This window comes from Emys orbicularis, chromosome 2, assembly GCF_028017835.1.
Source record: "Emys orbicularis isolate rEmyOrb1 chromosome 2, rEmyOrb1.hap1, whole genome shotgun sequence".
Classification (NCBI taxonomy): Eukaryota; Metazoa; Chordata; order Testudines; family Emydidae; genus Emys; species Emys orbicularis.
In genome coordinates, this window is record NC_088684.1 from 165,232,987 (window position 1) to 165,250,435 (window position 17,449).

At 42.0% G+C, this 17,449-nt stretch overlaps 1 protein-coding gene across 1 annotated transcript in view; it reads right to left on the reverse strand.

Moving 5' to 3' along the window:
- ADCY2 (adenylate cyclase 2) overlaps positions 1-17,449 on the reverse strand; it is a 456,889-nt gene that overhangs the window by 139,993 nt on the left and 299,447 nt on the right. The window contains exons 5-7 of the mRNA XM_065398381.1: positions 9,772-9,920; positions 9,019-9,130; positions 3,590-3,717 (exon numbers count right to left, since the gene is read on the reverse strand). Of these exons, the coding sequence (XP_065254453.1) occupies positions 3,590-3,717; positions 9,019-9,130; positions 9,772-9,920 (389 nt within the window). The remainder of the gene's footprint in view (positions 1-3,589; positions 3,718-9,018; positions 9,131-9,771; positions 9,921-17,449) is intronic.

Below are 17,449 nucleotides of genomic sequence, written 5' to 3' on the forward strand. Positions count from 1 at the left end.
CACTTGGGGGAGAATTGTATGTCTCCAGCTCTGTTTTACCCGCATTCTCCCATATATTTCAAGTTATAGTAGTCTCAGATGATGACTCAGCACATGTTGTTCATTTTAAGAACACTTTTGCTGCAAATTTGACAAAATTCAAAGAAGGTACCAATATGAGATTTCTAAAGATAGCTACAGCACTTGACCCAAGGTTTAAAAATCTGAAGTGCCTTCCAAAATCTGAGAGGGATAAGGTGTGGAGCATGCTTTCAGAGGTCTTAAAAGAGCATCATTTTGATGCAGAAAAAACAGAACCCGAACCACCAGAAAAGAAAATCAACCTTCTGCTGGTGGCATATGACTCAGATTATGAAAATGAACATGCATCAATCTGCACTGCTTTGAATTGTTATTGAGCAGAACCTGTCATCAACATGGATGCATGTCTTCTGGAATGGTGGATGAAGCATGAAGGGACATAGGAATCTTTAGCGCATCTGGCATGTAAATATATTGCGATGCTGACTGCAACAGTGTCATGTGAACGCCTGTACTCACTTTCACGTAACACTGTGAAGAAGAAGCAGGTAGCATTATCTCCTGCAAATGTAAACAAACTTGTCTGTCTGAGCAATTGGCTGAACAAGAAATAGGACTGAGTGGACTTGTAGGCGCTAAGGTTTTACATTGTTTTAATTTTGAATGCAGTTATTTGTTGTACATAATTCTAAATTTGTAAATTTAACTTTTATGATAAAAAGATTACACTATAGTACTTGTATTAGGTGAATTGAAAAATACTATTTCTTTTGTTTTTTACAGTACAAATATTTGTAAAGAAAATAAATATAAAGTGAGCACTGTACACTTGGTATTCTGTGTTATAATTGAAATCAATTTTTTGAAAATGTGGAAACATCCAAAACTATTTAAATAAATGGTATTCTATTATTGTTTAACAGTGCGATTAATCATGCAATTAATCAAAATTAATCTTTTAATCGCACGATTAATCAAAATTATTTTTTAATCACTTGACAGCCCTATTATATTTAGCTGCAAATAGTATGTTTTCCTGGTTACTAGTTAAGGAGACTCAACCTTTCTTTAGGAAAATAATTAAAAAGTACAAATGCAAAACACAATTAAAACTTATGATTTAAATCAAGGTTTCCTGCTTGCTGATTTAAATCGCTTTAATTTATATCAATCCACCCTGATCTTTATTTTTCTTGTATAAAATTCTCAGGTCTAAGTGTAATCTCTCTGAAATTTCAATCACTTTACATTTAGATTCCCCTATTCCCAGTTCTAATTATTCTTTCAAAGAATAAATGGCGCAACCACGTATTAAAAGAAGAAAGAAAGATATTATTCAGGATCTCTACAAGTCCAAGGCTTGAATTTTCAATGGAGCCTACAGGAATTAGGTGCACAAGACTCTTTTGAAAATCCTAGCCTAAATACTTACAGAGTAAATAATAATAAAAAGAGTAAAAATGAACCAGGTTTTTAAAAGTAAATGTTAACTTTACAAAACCTCACCATACCTACCAAATAACTACATCTAAGAAAACAAAAGCAACAATCATATCAACAGCTAGCACTTATTTTCCTAACTCAATTGTATTAAAAGAGATATTCTTAAGACAGACTCTTTCGTGTGTAACATGCATTCAACTAAAGGAGTGGTCTGTTAAAGACACACAGCTTTCATTTCTTATCTATCCGTTACAGGAGAAGTAGCCTTTTCCAAACTCAATTCTGGCTACTGAGACCTTAACCTATGAGCCAGTAGGCCCATCTCCTCATTAGATGCTGTCATAACCCCAGACTCTCCAAGCCCAGGAAAGTCATATCCATCCAAGACAGAATGGCTCTACCAGTTCCGAATCAAAAAACAAAAGCTGTTATATTAGTCCAAAGAAAGGCTTTGGAATTCACAGAGTTATAGAGTTTAAGGCCAGAAGGGACTACTAGATCATCTAGTCACAGGCCACCAACACCATGCAGCCACCCTCACACCAACCCCAACAACCAGAATTAAATACTTCCCTATCTCTCCTGGAAATACCTTGCCTATTACATTCTAGGATCACATTTGCATTTTTCACATTAGCAATGGCACTGGTGGGTCATCGTCTGCCTGTTATCTACCAGCACACCTAGGCCTCTCTCCTCGTCTGTCACTTTCCAATGATGAACTCCCTGCTTATACACGAAATTCTTATTGGTCCCTAAGTGCATGACCTTGCACTTTTTACCATTACATTTTATCCCATTTCTATTACTCCATTCCTCAAGATCATCCAATTCTTCCTGCATAATATTCCGATCTTCCACTGCCCTGATGCCTTTCAACTTCGTGTCATCATCAGATTTCATTAGCATACTCCTACTTTTTGTGCCAAGGTCATTAATAAAAATGTTAATGAAGATTTGTCCCAAGAGCAATCCTTGAGGAACTTCACTAGTAACCTCTCTCTAGCCTGTGACAATTCTCCTATTCGCACAACCTGTTATCTCCCTTTTAGCCGCTTCCTTAGCAAACTTATAATTCTTTCACTAATCTCCATCTTCTCTAATTTAACTATCCATATCAAATGTTTTACTGCAGTCCAAATATATTAGATCTACTACACTTCCCTTATGTAAAAAATCAGATATTTTCTCAAAGAAAAAAATATTAGGTTAGTCTGGTATGACCTACCTTTGGTAAATCTATGTTGTGATACATACTCTTTACAGTTTACATCCATTAATTTAACTATTAGTTCCTTCAGAATGTGTTCTAAAGCTTTTTCCTCTTTCTTACATATAGGTATGATTTACCTATTCTCCAGTCATACACAAATTGACAGATTTACTAAAAATCCTTGCTACCGGACTAGCAATCTCATGTAGACCAGATTCACTAATACCACCTGAGCATTCTGTTTAAGTAAAGCTGATATAAACCTAGTATAACTGCCAGTTTAGGTGTTTTTACAGATGTTTTGAATTGCTGGAGCAGTGCGGAAGCAGTTGGAGTGCATCTGTGAATTTGGCCCTTAGTTTAAAACTCTAACCATGGGAATCCTTTGTTTGTTTTAACCAGCCCGGAAAAGCTTCATTGTGAATAACTGATAACAGAAATATTTAACAGCAATTGCTGATAACAGGAATTTAATTATTATCGGTAATAATAATTTAAAAAGTGTGCCTACTATGAAGCTGGACTAAAAGAACCTTGTGTATTGTCTCACTGGATTTGTCATAGTCCATCTGTCCTCATTTGTAATCCCCTTCATTCTCATCAACATCTTTGTTGGCCAAATAACTAAACCACTCCTCCAAAAAGGTGACCCAAACAAGACACTGTATCCAAATGTGGTCTAACTAATACTTTATACAATGATGGGACCATATCCTTAGCTTGACACAACTTATTTCAATAACCTTCGGCTGCTGCAGACAGAGTCAAGCTTGCCATTTTGGATCTGGACTTGAAACATGAACACAGAGCTACTGAAATATATAAACCAAAAGCAGAACTGCAGATGGAAACGAATGACATTTTTACTGTTGACAGAAAAATATTGTCCAGTTACAAAGTCACTGCACTTACTTTATGGCTTCACACATGTCCAATCCCATTTTCACACAGTTCTTGGCATGATTCTGAAGAGATATAGGTAGTCCAGATACACAGTAGTAGCAATCACCTAAGATTTTAATTCTCATACATTCATTTTCCTGAAGGAAAAAGCAAAATCAATGAGAAGATAGTCACATGACAAATTACATAAACAAAATGACTAGTGACTGGATGTATGTTATATCATGATGTATGTTACATCTAATGATATATCGGTAACTACAATGGAGACATCTTGTTAAGGAAGAACAGGATCTCTCTAAGTAGGTTAAAAAGGGCTGTTAGAGAATAATGTGCAGTCTCTCTCACCCACTTTCCTTCGCACGTGAAACCAGAAAAGGGCATAGCCTATAACATGTGAATATAGTATTACTTGGCTACTGAGATTTATAAATTTAAATTAAAAAAATATATGTCCACAATCAAATTAGAGCAACCTTTCAGGGACATGCCTGTAATTAGAAGCCTTCTATACTTGAGACCCTGTGGAAATGTTTCTAAATGCTTCCTTGGTTTAACAATCAAAATTATATTCCTACACCTCTGAACTCCTTTAAGGCAATATAAAGAGTCTTTCTATCAATACTTAACAGCATTAAGATTCATCCAGTCAGAAAATAGTCTGCCATATTAGTAAGGCACTTTTACATACTTCATGAGAGTCCAGTCAGGTTTGAATATTTATAAAAGTAAAATAAAATAAATAATATGAATAAAATGAGGGGAAAATCCTATTCATTCCTATTCAATTTTTTTTAGCAGAAATCATGATAGTATGGTAACTCAATTATACTTTGACTGAATGAGTCATTTTTGCTCTTTTATCATCAAGTCTCTCAAATAATTTGTTGGAAGAGCTGAAGCTACTATTGATAAAACGTCAGGCCATAGACCAAGACAGGAGAAACCCTTAGAAGGATAGATGTGAATAAGAGAAAAGTTATTTACTTGTTCTCATAATATAAGAACTAGGGATCACCAAATGAAATTAATGGGCAGCAGGTTTAAAACAAATATAAGGAAGTTCTTCACACAGCGCACAGTCAACCTGTGGAACTCCTTGCCTGAGGAGGTTGTGAAGGCTAGGATTATAACAGGGTTTAAAAGAGAACTAGATACATTCATGGAGGTTAAGTCCATTAATGGCTATTAGCCAGGATGGGTAAGGAATGGTGTCCCTAGACTCTGTTTGTCAGAGGGTGGAGATGGATGGCAGGAGAGAGATCACTTGATCATTGCACGTTAGGTTCACTCCCTCTGGGGCACCTGGCATTGGCCACTGTCGCAGACAGGATGCTGGGCTGGATGGACCCTTGGTCTGACCCAGTATGGCTATTCTTATGTTCTTATGATTTTGCTCTCTTTGGAAGCATCTGAATTCCTTCCCCGAGCAAAGAGGATGAAAACAGTGAGCAGATCTGTGGAACTTCATGACATGATTTAGCATCTCATTCTTACATAGGAGGCACATTAGATCCTGATAGCTCTTCACTTCATATTATTGCTGCTTGTGCACCCTCTCCCCGATCACTGGAACCTCTCACCCACAGCTCCAGGCCCTCCCATCTACAAGCTGGCCTAAAACTGAGGTTTTTGTAACTAAGTGTTTGGTATCTGAGTTAGGACATGTGCATGTGTATTGCCCTAGTGCCTAGTGGCCAAAGCCTGGATTCGGGCCCTGCTATGCTAGGTGCTGTGCAAACACACAAAAGAATGATCCTCTACTCTACACCACTGGGAGCTAGTCTTTGTGTAAGGGGGATTCATTCAGTGTGGGTATTTGGAAGTAAGGTTGGCTTGCAGCGTTTTGTACTATTAGTTAATTTACAATAGTTATTTGATCATATTTTTCAGTTTTCTACTTTCAGTTTTTTACTCCTTGTTAATTTAAATAAAGCTGTTCTGGGAGGACTGTCAACATTCTGTTTTTATTGTCCACTTGCGTGTGCTTTAGTGGGTCCTTAGATTGTAAGGATGGCTTATTCACCTTGTAGTAACCCAAGTCTTTTAAAATATGTTTTCACTATGAGTAATGCACTTCAAGTTGCACATGTGCTCCATAAACTGAGCACCAGATAATTTTTCTTTAGCAGCAGCTATGAAGTCTGTGTAAGCGCCCTCCTCTCTCCTCATGCTCTGCACCAGGGGAATAAAGAGGACTGCCAGACTGCCACCATCTTAGCTCCTTCTCTAACACTAGCTCCCAGTATGGTTGCCAAACCGAACACTCTTGCCCTGCCCCCTGTTTCACCCCTTCCCCAAGGCCGATCTCTTCTCTGAGGCTCCGTCCCCGCTCACTCCATCCCCCTCCCTCTGTCGCTCGCTCTCCCCCACCATCACGCACTCACTCACTCATTTTCACTAGGCTGGGGCAGGGGGTTGGAGTGCGGGAGAGGGTGACGGCTTTGGCTGGGGATATGGGCTCCAGGGTGGGGTCAGAAATGAGGGGTTCAGGGTGCAGGAGGGGGCTCAGAGATGGGGCAGGGGGTTGTGGTACAGGGTGCAGGCTCCGGGAGGGAGTTTTGGTGCAGGAGGGGGCTCAGGGATGGGACAGGGATTGGGGGGTTGGAGGAGGTTCAGGATGTGGGCTCTGGGTGGCGCTTACCTCAGGTGGCTCCCTGGAAGCGGCAACATGTCCATGACATGTATTTTCATGTTTGTGACATGTATTTGTATTTGACATTACAATACATGTCACAGTATCCCCATTGATTTTCATTTAATGAAAATGGATGGGGATACAGTGTACTACGCAGGATCCAAGACAGTGAGAGAAAACAGGGTTTCATTTATATTATCCAAAGAGACATCAAAATGTATGCTTGGATATAATTCAGAGACAGAATCATTAAAATTTGCCTTCAAACAAAGTGAGTTAATGTGCTGACTGTACAGGTTTAGCCGCTATGATAGCACTTACTGCTGATGTGATCAATGACTTCTCATTGAATGAAGTGACACTCATTAAAATGCCAAGCAAAGACATCACCCTCTTAACTGGAGATCTGAACAGAAAAGTAGGAGTGGAAAGCTCTCATAAAGAAGTAATGGGAAACCATGGTCTTGGTTTATAAAATGGGAGAAAAAGGCATTTACTTGAATTTTGCTGCTTTTATCATCTGGTCATTACAAACACCATCTTCACCCAACATTCTATATGTTTCTATACTTGGAGGTCACCCAATGGCATGATTAAGAACCAAATAACAATACATTAAATGATATAATAAAATAATGATAAAGGGATGCTGGGGATTGAGCAGCCAATGGACAAATACTTTCCCGAGTGCAGACTGCAGGTCAGACCATCAACCATTAGCTTCAAAAATAAAGTTAAAACTTAAAAAGGTAAGATGTTCAGCACGACCACTGCATCTGGACTTGTCCAGAATTAACAAAAATTCCATTACTTCTGTCGAGAATGGGTTTGAGGCATTGCGAAAGGTGAAAGAAGAGAAAAATCCAAATGAACTTTGGTATAAAATGAAAACTATCATGCTCAAAACTGCCAAAGTAGATTAATTTAATTATCTGGGATCATCCATATCCAACCAACGAGGCTGCTCCAAGGAAATCTGAAAAAAACTAGGGATGGCTTGCTCAGCCATAGACTCTCTTTCGAAAGGGTGGAAAACCTGTGGCATCTTGAAATGTATGAAGGTTTGACTGGTGGAAAGCTTCATTTTTTCCACAGCAACATACATATGTAAAATCCTGGGAAACTAATGTTGCTGACAAGAGGAAAATTTAAGTCTCTAAAATGTGGTGCTGTCAAAGACTTCTGTATTATCTCCTGGATGGAAAAGATGAATGCTTAAGTTAAAAATATTATTGGAGAGAAGCGGACTTACTCTTGGAAATCTACAGGTGCAAACTTATGTAGTTTGGGCACATCAGGGGTAGAGATGGAAATAATCTCAAGAAAGTTATCATAGAAGGAATAGTAGCAGGTCATCATAGTAGGAGATCACCAACAAGGAGATGGATAAATGGAGTGTGGCAGATCACTGGGAGGTCAGCTGCTAAGTGTGTGAAGTTAGCAATGAATCAAGAATGCTTCAAAAATTTCTGTTATGTCTCCAGTATTCAGACATGAATAAATGGACTTTACATTATATTTACAGCAACAGGATAATGGAGAACAGGGTCATCATTATGAACTTTAGGCGGCAGATGCACTTGTTCAGTTCTCTCAAGTCCAGAATTGCTCTTTATCCCCATGTCTTCACATGGATGAGAAATTACCTCAAATAGAACTCCTTTCTGTAGAAGACACTAGTTCTATTGCCCTCCACTCAAGGATCAAGTCTGCCTCCTGCAGAAGAATGCTCTCATGAGAGGGGTCCCCAAAAGAGAAGGGAGAAGGAGGTGGGGGCTGTAGAGGGAAGAGAACTGGAAGATGACCTCTTGTACCCATCTGCTGGGCATGATTTCTGTCTAGACAGATAGGTAGTTGGAAAGTAAGCCTTTAAAGGGAGGGGGAAAAACAGAGGATTTGTGCAGCTTCAGAGGGAGAGTTGGTGTGCAGCTCTCAACTTTCCAATTAAAACAACTTCTGCCTCTTTTTAGAGGGCTTGGATGGGGAACCTTCCCTCTTGTCCTTATGGGATCACTCATATCTCCCTTCCCCATTTCTGCCCTATCTTTGCTCTCCAATCTCATAGTCAGAGGTGGGAGTGGAGAGCACAGAGATCTTAGAGCAGCACAGGACAGTAGAAGCATTCCCACCTTCTTCAGGCTGACTTAGAGGTGGGTCTCCTCAGTCATAGGTTACACCCACCTTCATGCCCTACTCCATGAGGAAGTTTTGGAGCTGAAACTCCTCAGGCGGCTTAGTTTTACTTGGGAACAACCTGCAGATACTACAGCGGAAAGGAACCGTACCCCTGTTAAACTAATTCCTAACTAACTATACTAAAAACTAACTAAGAAACTATAAACACTATAAACACTTATAAACTCTTTATGAAGTAGAAGTCAGCACATAGACTGAAGCTGCATCCTAGTCCATGAGGGGTAATGAGGAACTAAGATGGCGGTGGTCCAGCAGCCTCATTTATTCCCTCATTACAAAGCATAAGGAAAGCGGGGACGCCTGTACAAACCACACGGACACTGCTAAAGAAAAACTGTCCAGTGCATGGAGCACATGCACAAACTGAAGTGCACTACACAATCACTCAAAGAAGAAACATTGTTCTCATTAGTGCAAGAGGATTTATCCTCCTGGAGAATCTCCATGTGGTTTCAGTTCACTCTCCTGCTTAAAGCCTGAGCATTGCTGCCCAGAAGACTGTGCCCTTGCCAAGAGGCAAGTGTAGAGTTCCCATGAGGAAAGCATTGCACAGTAATAATAAACAGCTGTAGCAGAAATGAGAAAAGCCCTAGCAGATAATTACCTTTGCAATTTGATCAAACTTGCCAAAGAGCTCGTTAAGCATGTGCACCAGTTCTCCAGGTGAGCAGTCACTAGCCAGCCGAGTGAATCCTACAATATCAGCATACAAAATACTACAAAGGAAAGGAAAACACTCTTGATTATCAGTTTCCTTAGCTTTAGAATAAAGAAGTATTTACCCCTAAGCAAAATCCAAAAATAAGTGCTCGGCACATTGCAGAATCAGGCCCATATGCATAAATCAAGGTGCTGCTCACAGCTATTTATTCACAGCTCCTTAAAAATCTTTTTTCAACTTTGTGTGACAAGGCAATGACATGCCATTGCACTGAGACATAATCACACATTCTTCACAGAATTATTCCTTAGTTCATACTATGCTCCTTTCATGGGCACACTTTGTTGTGTCTAATTAGAGGATCCAGATCTTTCCAGCAGCAGGTTTGGAAATAATTATTAAAACTTTAATTTCAAATATATTTCAGGTTTCTCATTATATAATCTGTAAAACTACTATAATGAACAAAAAAGGGTCATTTTCTCTGAAGTTAGCTGGGTAGATTTATGTTAACTCAGAGATTTGAATTTTGACAAGGTTAACTCAGCCCTTCCTCCTTTTGAGTTATGACATCCAACGAAGTGCGTATTCACCCACGAAAGCTCATGCTCCAATACGTCTGTTAGTCTATAAGATGCCCCCCCCCCCCCAAATGCTTTGCTCACCTGGTTTATAGACGGTAGTAAAGTACAATACCTCACATTGGTGTGCCTCTTGACATATAAATTGTGAAAGTTGTTTGTATTTTCCAGCTGGCCTGCTTTGGGGCCTTGTAACCTCTGAATAATCTCAGCTTTCATTTCCATGGCAATGTGAGCAGGCAGTAAAGAAAGTAGAAGACGTTCCTGGAGTTAAAAAAATTGTTTTTAAAAGGTCCAGTATTTTTATATACAAAATTGGAACAGTGTGAAAAGCAAAACTCAGTTACACGTTCACTACTGCAAATAAGCTTTGAATAACTATGTGAAGTGTGTATGCTTGTTTAGGATGGGCTACAAAGGTTATTAGCCACTTGAAATACCTGATGGAGGAACACACACATATATCCAAATAATATCAAATTATTAAAGACTTAGGGTCAATCAGAATAATTATTAACCAAATGTGAAGAGCATTACACTTCCAGTGATTTATTTAATATCTAGATGGATTATAGGATATCCAGAGACAATGGCCATAGGATATATAGACTGAACAAAGAAAAGAAAAAGGAAACAGCTTTGGAATGACAATTTAGCAATGAGGGCTTTAGTCAAATGCAATGCTGTTGCCGAACACTTCCCATTATAAGACCCTGTTTTCAATTGCTTATAATTTTGCCCAAACTTTAACCATTTGGGCTGAAATTTTGCATGACAGTTGTCTGCCTTAGGTTGATTTTTTGTTGGGGGGGGGGGGTTAGGGGGAAGTGATTTCAGCCAAAATGGTTTGGCTGTTTCCAAGAACAAGTTTAGAGAAAAATACATTTTGTCCCTGTTTAAAAAAAAAAATGTTGTGACCTCTATATTTTGGAGCAGGGGCATGACATTTGGCAAGTACAGTAACTCGTTACTTAATGTTGTAGTTATGTTCCTGAAAAATGCGACTTTAAGTGAAACAATGTTAAGCAAATCCAATTTCCCCATAAGAATTAATGTAAATGAGGGGGTTAGGTTCCAGGGAAATTTTTTTCACCAGACAAAAGACTATATATATATATATATATATATATATATATATATATATATATATACACACATACATACATACATACACACACACAGTATACGTTTTAAACAAACAATTTAATACTGGTACACAGTGATGATGATTGTGCAGCTTAATTGAGGTGGAGGAGTCAGAGGGTGGGATATTTGCAGGGAATGCCTTACAGCTAAATGATGAACTAGCAAGTGGCTGAGCCCTCAAGGGTTAACTCTCACACTCTACTGTACAAGGCAGCAGGAAAGGAGGGAGGGCAGACAGAGACAGAGACACACACACTGTGTAAGTGTGAGAGAGAGAGGTGTGCATTTCCTCTTTAAGTATGAAGAATGGGGTCAGAAGTACACTGCCTTGATCATTAGATCAGCAAGCTGAGACCGGACCACAGCTGGCCTGGAAGCTCCCTCTGTCGTGTGTGTCCCCTGCTCTATGGAAGATGGGGTAAGTGGGGTGCAGGAGCAGAGGGGAGGGAGACACCCTGACATTAGCCCCCTCCCCCCCCACAGCAAGCAGGAGTCTCAGGCAGCAGCTCCAAGACAGAGGGCAGGAGCAGCACATGACAGTGGGTGGGAGGGACAGCTGCAATTGCTAGCCTGCTGGGCAGCTGTTGCACAGGGAACTTAGGGGAGCGGGGAGCTGATAGGGGGGCTGTTGGTCCACCCTGGTTTCAACCACCCACCAGCTAGCTTCACCGGGCTGCTCTTCCTGCAAGCAGTGGACAAAGCAGGCGGCTGCCAAACAACGTTAGAAGGGAGCATTGCACAACTTTAAATGAGCATGTTCCCTAATTGATCAGCAACGTAACAATGAAACAACGTTAACCGGGATGACTTTAAGTGAGGAGTTACTGTAGGTGGCCTACATTATCAGAGATGTGACTTTTGCTGTCCTCATGAAAATCCACCTCAAATTAGGCCAAATTATAAGCCTTTGAAAAATTGCAATTCACACATACTCAGTAGAGACTAGCTAGGACTTTGCAGCTAAATTTTCTGATGATTCCTTCCAAACTGAGCATGCTGGAGCCTGGGACTGAGCAGGATTTTCAATGCAATTTACTCTTGAGGGAATTCTGTGCAAAAACTTAAACATTCTGCAACAAAAAATTAAAAATTCTGCACAAAATATTTTCAAATTCTGCATATTTTATTTGTCAAAATAACACAATATAATCACAGCAGTTTCAATTATTTTTGGTCATTTATTTCAAAATACCTGTCAGCAAGTATGTCTGTAACAATACAGACAACAAAAAAAGATTCAGGAAATGTTTTTTGATAAATAGATTCCTTACCTAGGCATATTAATACAGAACTCTGAGTAATAATTCCTTTAAATTACAATACAGAATCATATTTCCCACACCCCTCAGAAGGAGTTCAAAGGCTTGGGGGGACTTAGGGGTAATGAAGGAGCTGAGGGAGAGGAAAGTAATTGCTGGGAAGGAGCCTTGGTGTGAACTTGGTGGGTTGTTAGATATGGTTGGGAAAATTATGGAACAGGTTTTTTTTTTTGGGGTGGTGGTGGTGGTCAGGAAGGGATTGTTAGGAAGCTTCCCATGTGCAGACCCTGGCTGACCCCTAGCCTCTCCCATTCAGTCAGGCACATCTTCCCCTTTCCCTATGTGTCCCTGCACTCCCTGTCCACAGGTGTCCCTCCACCCCCACTCAGAAACCCACTCCCATCATCCTCATGTGTCCTTGCACCCCCCCATCCCCATGTGTCTCTGTGCCCCCACTCAGTTACCCGCTGTCCCAATGTAGCCCTGCACCTCTCGCCCCTCTGTGGCTCTGTGCCTCCACTCCCATTCAGCCCCTGCCTCAGTCTGTCCTCCCCCACTAGCCCTTAGGAGCCCCTGTATGACCCCCACAGCAGCCCCACACTGTCTTTCTCCCCATAGCTCCTGTCTCCTGACCTAGCCCGACAGGTGCTGTGAAGAAAGCAGGCTCTTTCTTTTCCCTAGCTGGCTGGGAGCTGCTGCTCTGTTCTATCGCCACATCGCCCTCGGTGGGCAAAAGGCAGAACTGCAACAACTTTCCAGCAGAACGTTTTTTCTGTGCAAAAAAATTAAAAATATGCATGTCTCATTAATTATGCATGCACACAGTGGCACAGAATTCCCTCAGGAGTAGCAATTGCAGTGCTGGGCTCCTGCAGGCTAGGGCAGGTCCAGGTCTGGGCACTGGAACTAAAAACAAGGATACTATCTCTCCTGTGCTCTCAATGCTCCCCCTCACAGTACCCAGGCATTGTAGAGGAGATAAACTGGTATGGGGAGTTGTTGTGGGGGGCGATGCTGGGACTGGCTGGGCAAGGAGTCTTGGATTGGGAGCAAGGGAGGGAAATGGGGGAAAACTGAGATCAAACAAAGAATTGGGGTGGGGGGCAGACTGAGACTGGCTGGGCAAGAGGTGGGGTAGAAGGTGGGAGGGGGAGGGGAGACAGCCCTGACCAGGATTCAGGGTGCTAAATATCAACACTAGGAAATATGGATACCTCCGGCAAATCTGCAACTCTTTACTTTAATCATGATTTCTTCTTTAAAAATGTACTTTTCTGTGATCATCTTTGTGTGACAATATAATGGTTCACAGTAGCAGACATGCATTGATGAAACAGAAAAACCTTCACATAGTTTGCCTTTCTACTCAGAGTAGACAACTGTGAAGGGAAGTGCTCATGAAATTGAATCACCATGAGACTAATCCTGCACCTACTGACGTCAACAGAAAACTCCCACTGATTTCAATGGGTGCAGACTCAGGTTCTATATTAATTTGCACCAAAACTGATCACTTTGGTTTTGGAATAAATCAGTTTTTCTTTTGAGGTATGTAATTTTTATCATACTCTTTTGTTGCTGTTAGTTTTGATGTACATACTGCTACATATCAGAAGCATAGCAGGCAGTGTTATGAGGAAAATGTCATAAGCAAAGGTATATCTGTCACTTGTTTTACTTAATACTTGCATGTTTTATTCAGAGATATGCTCATCCCTGTAGGCCCCAAATTTGACACTTTCTAACAAGAAGGTGGTCTAGAACATGCAGTGAGAATACAAATGTAAAAGGTTTTCATTAAAATGTGAATGCGGTTGTATTTCTCTGGATGAAAGATAAAGTGGTGTTAAAGGCAGAAATTTGCAAGTACATCCCCAAATCATCAACAGTTTCAGTTTTAATACTGCAGAATTGGAAAATGTCTTTCATTTTCTTGGTTGAGATATTTTGACAACTGCAGAGAATGTCCATAAAAACAAATGGGCATTAAGTACACAATGTGAGCTTACACTTACCGCCTTCTATTTTCAGAACAGTTAGTGGCTGCATATGCTGTGACTTAAGGTACAGGTAAGAAACAATTAATTACTAGCACTATATTACTAATGAACGACTGGTAATATTAGATGAGGTGATGATATGCTCATGTCCTACTTTTTGCTAGACATTTCTAAGCAAAGATTCCAATTATTGCAGACTCATTTGCTAGCTTCCCTGCATTGCTTTGGACCTATTTTAAAATATGGTTTATTTAGATGTTTTTGAAGAATGAACCTATATGCAAAGGTGCAAGCAATCTGATGTAAAGATGGAAATATGCCTACGCAACAGACAAAGCAATGTTTGTTTTAAATTCCCTTGAAAAGAGCACCTATGTATATAGCATGATTCTGGTCACATGGTGACGCTCTCATCTATTGCGGGTGTATGTTGTGTCACTTGCTCTTGTGGCAAGGCTCCACCTGAACCATATAATGGAAAAGGCATCAATAGATACAGAAACAGGCATAAGACTAGAGAAAAGAGAAGGAAAAGGCATTGAGAAAGGAATACATAAAGTTTTGAGTTTGTGAGACAGAAAAAAACCAGCCATGAACATGAGTGTAACCCCTTTGGGGTTTAGAGAGCATGGCCCCTTTAAATCTTTTTCCTAAGGGGGAGGGGGAGAGTAAGAAAAAAGGAGGGAAACTCCAGGGGGCAGCACTGAAGCTCTGAGGAGAGGGAGAGCAGCCTGCAGGTGCTGGAAAAGTGAAGCAGCAGAGAATCTGCCTGAGGCCTGAGAAGGACAAGGCCAATCGGGGACACCTCAGGACAGGAGCCAGGAGGAGCACTGTGCCAGGGAGGAATCGCCCGAGAAGGACAGGCCGGAGCTGGACCCAGTATCACGGCTGCCCAGAGCTGCATGGGGCTGTGCATTGGGAACAAGGAGGGAGGCTGTAGCTAGTTAAGTGGGGAGGTGGTTGCTCTGTTTGGCTTTGCAGAGAGCGGCAGAAGAGGGCAGCGGAGGGGTTTGTTGGGGGAAAGTTCACTGGGGCCGAAGATGACTAGGAGCACCCAAGACTCACCACTAGACTGGAACTTTGCTCAGGACTCCTGAACTCTGTATGCAGACACATTGCTCAGTGTCTGACCTTCCAGACTGTGCTACCACTGGGCCCGTGGGTAGCACAGTCTGGATGTAAAACCCTGTTTTACCCTCCCTTATATTTCCCTTTGTTGTTTTTCTCCTCTCATCCTTCTGTAAATAAATATTTCCCTTGTTATATCCATTGTACTTTTCCTGTGGGTGTCTGTGTTCACTCTGGGGGGTTTGGAACAGGTGGCCCTGGGGTGGAAGGGATTTCTCCTGCTGTGTTCCTGCGCACGCCTTCTCTTGGCCAGAGCTGCCTGCAGAGCAGACTCCATCTTGGCCACGAGGGCGCTAAAGTTACACTTGGTGGCCCGTACGGGGACTTTGCAGTATACACACACACACACACACCCCTACGTTGTGCACCCTGAGCTCTTCTTCACAGAGCAAAGAAATTCCTGAGTGACTTTCATCTCAGTTTAAAAAAAAAAAAAATGGAGAGAGGATTATTAGAAGACCTGTGCCGAGGGGCACGAATCCCAGTAACCAAAGCTGTGCTGGTGGCGGGGTTCCCAAAAGAGATGGAACCAAATGAAATTGAGGAGAGCCTAGATGCAGCTGAAATACTGGGAAGGGTAAAGGTCCACACCCGTATTTACAACCACAAAGTGAAGGTCATGGTAGCTCTATGTACTCACTCCAAGGAAGCAGATCTTGATAAAGTGCCCAAAGAGGTGCAAGTAGAAGGTATTCCCTGGACAATTCTGGGGGCAGAGCAGTCCCCTCCTAGTGTGCCTGTGTCACTTGAGGTGGATTCTTTAGCGCAGAAATTGCAAGCTCTGATGGTGGATGAGAAGCAGACAAGAGAAGAATTAACTTTGGCATTAGGAGGGGCTCCAACACCTACAGCACCCAGCCTGGTGGGATGGGCCAAAGAGCTGGGAAACACTCTCAAAGATGCATTGAGGCCGATATATGAAAATGCTTCATACAAGCGGTTAAGTTCATTCTCAGGGGTGTCACCTGTACCCCCAGGGGAAGATGATTACGAGACCTGGAGGGATTTTACGGGGCAACTTGTCCAAGAGTGGGCATGCTCTGATGCTGAGAAGCGGAAACGTGTGCTTGAGAGTCTGAGGGGACCTGCCATGCGAATTATCCGACCCCTGAAAGACTCACAACCAGCTGCCACAGTGCAAGACTATTTAACCGCTCTTGAGAGTGTCTATGGTACTACTGATAGCAGTGAAGACCTGTATTATTGTTTCCGCCATACCTATCAGGAGCCCCACGAACGATTGTCGGATTTCATCAGGAGACTAGAGGATTTGCTACAGCAGGTACTGTGGAAGGAGGGCATCCCCACCCAGTGCATCGATTCTGCTAGGTTGGACCAAATCCTTCGGGGCACCCGACAAGATGGGTTGATATTGTGGCAACTGCAGCTGAGGGAGCGGGCCCAAAACCCACCCCCATTCCACAAGCTCATTCGAGAGATACGTGAAGAGGAGGAGCGACTGTTGCAAGTGGATGCAGTGGTGCAGCTGAAGATGGCAGGGAGTCGCACCACCACAGTGCTTGGAGAGATGGAAGATGCCCCGTCAGTGGCAGCAAGACTGAGAGATTTGACCCGAGAAGTGGCCATGATGAAGGCTCAGGGACATACTGTGCCATCCTCAACAGGGGAGAGTAGCAGGAGGGGTGATAGCCAGCGAGAAGGTTTCTGTTATAACTGTGGAAGAGATGGTCACTATGCCTTGGACTGCCAAAACAAGACAGATCATGTAAGGGTACGATTGCAGCAGACCATTAGGAAGCTTCAGGGAAACACCAACAGGGCTTGGGGAAGGAGCAACCCAAGACCCTGAAATTCCAAGGCTCCCCAGAAAAAAACACAAACAGGGGTTACATGAGACCGGTAAGAGGAGAAGGAAATAGTAGAATTTCATCATGTTGTAACTCTCTCCTGCAGTGGAGAAGAGGGGCAAGAGAGCACTCTTTCAGAGGGGAGGTGTGATATTGTAGACAAAACCCATATTTGACACCCTGCCATAAGGGTTAATGGCCTGGTCTGGAGAAAGAGGCTTCTGCATCATTCTGCAACATTTACCAGCAATATCAAACCTGGAGGGAAGGAAGCAGGCTTCAGAGGTGGTATGAGACAGATGACCTAGGGGGTGGGCTGAACAGCCCTGAGCTAGGAATACCAGGAGTAGCCAAGCATGGGAGGAAGCCTGGACTGGACTTGTTTGTTAATAAAAGTCAAATTCCAAGAAGGCGTTGATCCTGAACAAGGAACATGTTGTTTTAGAATAGCA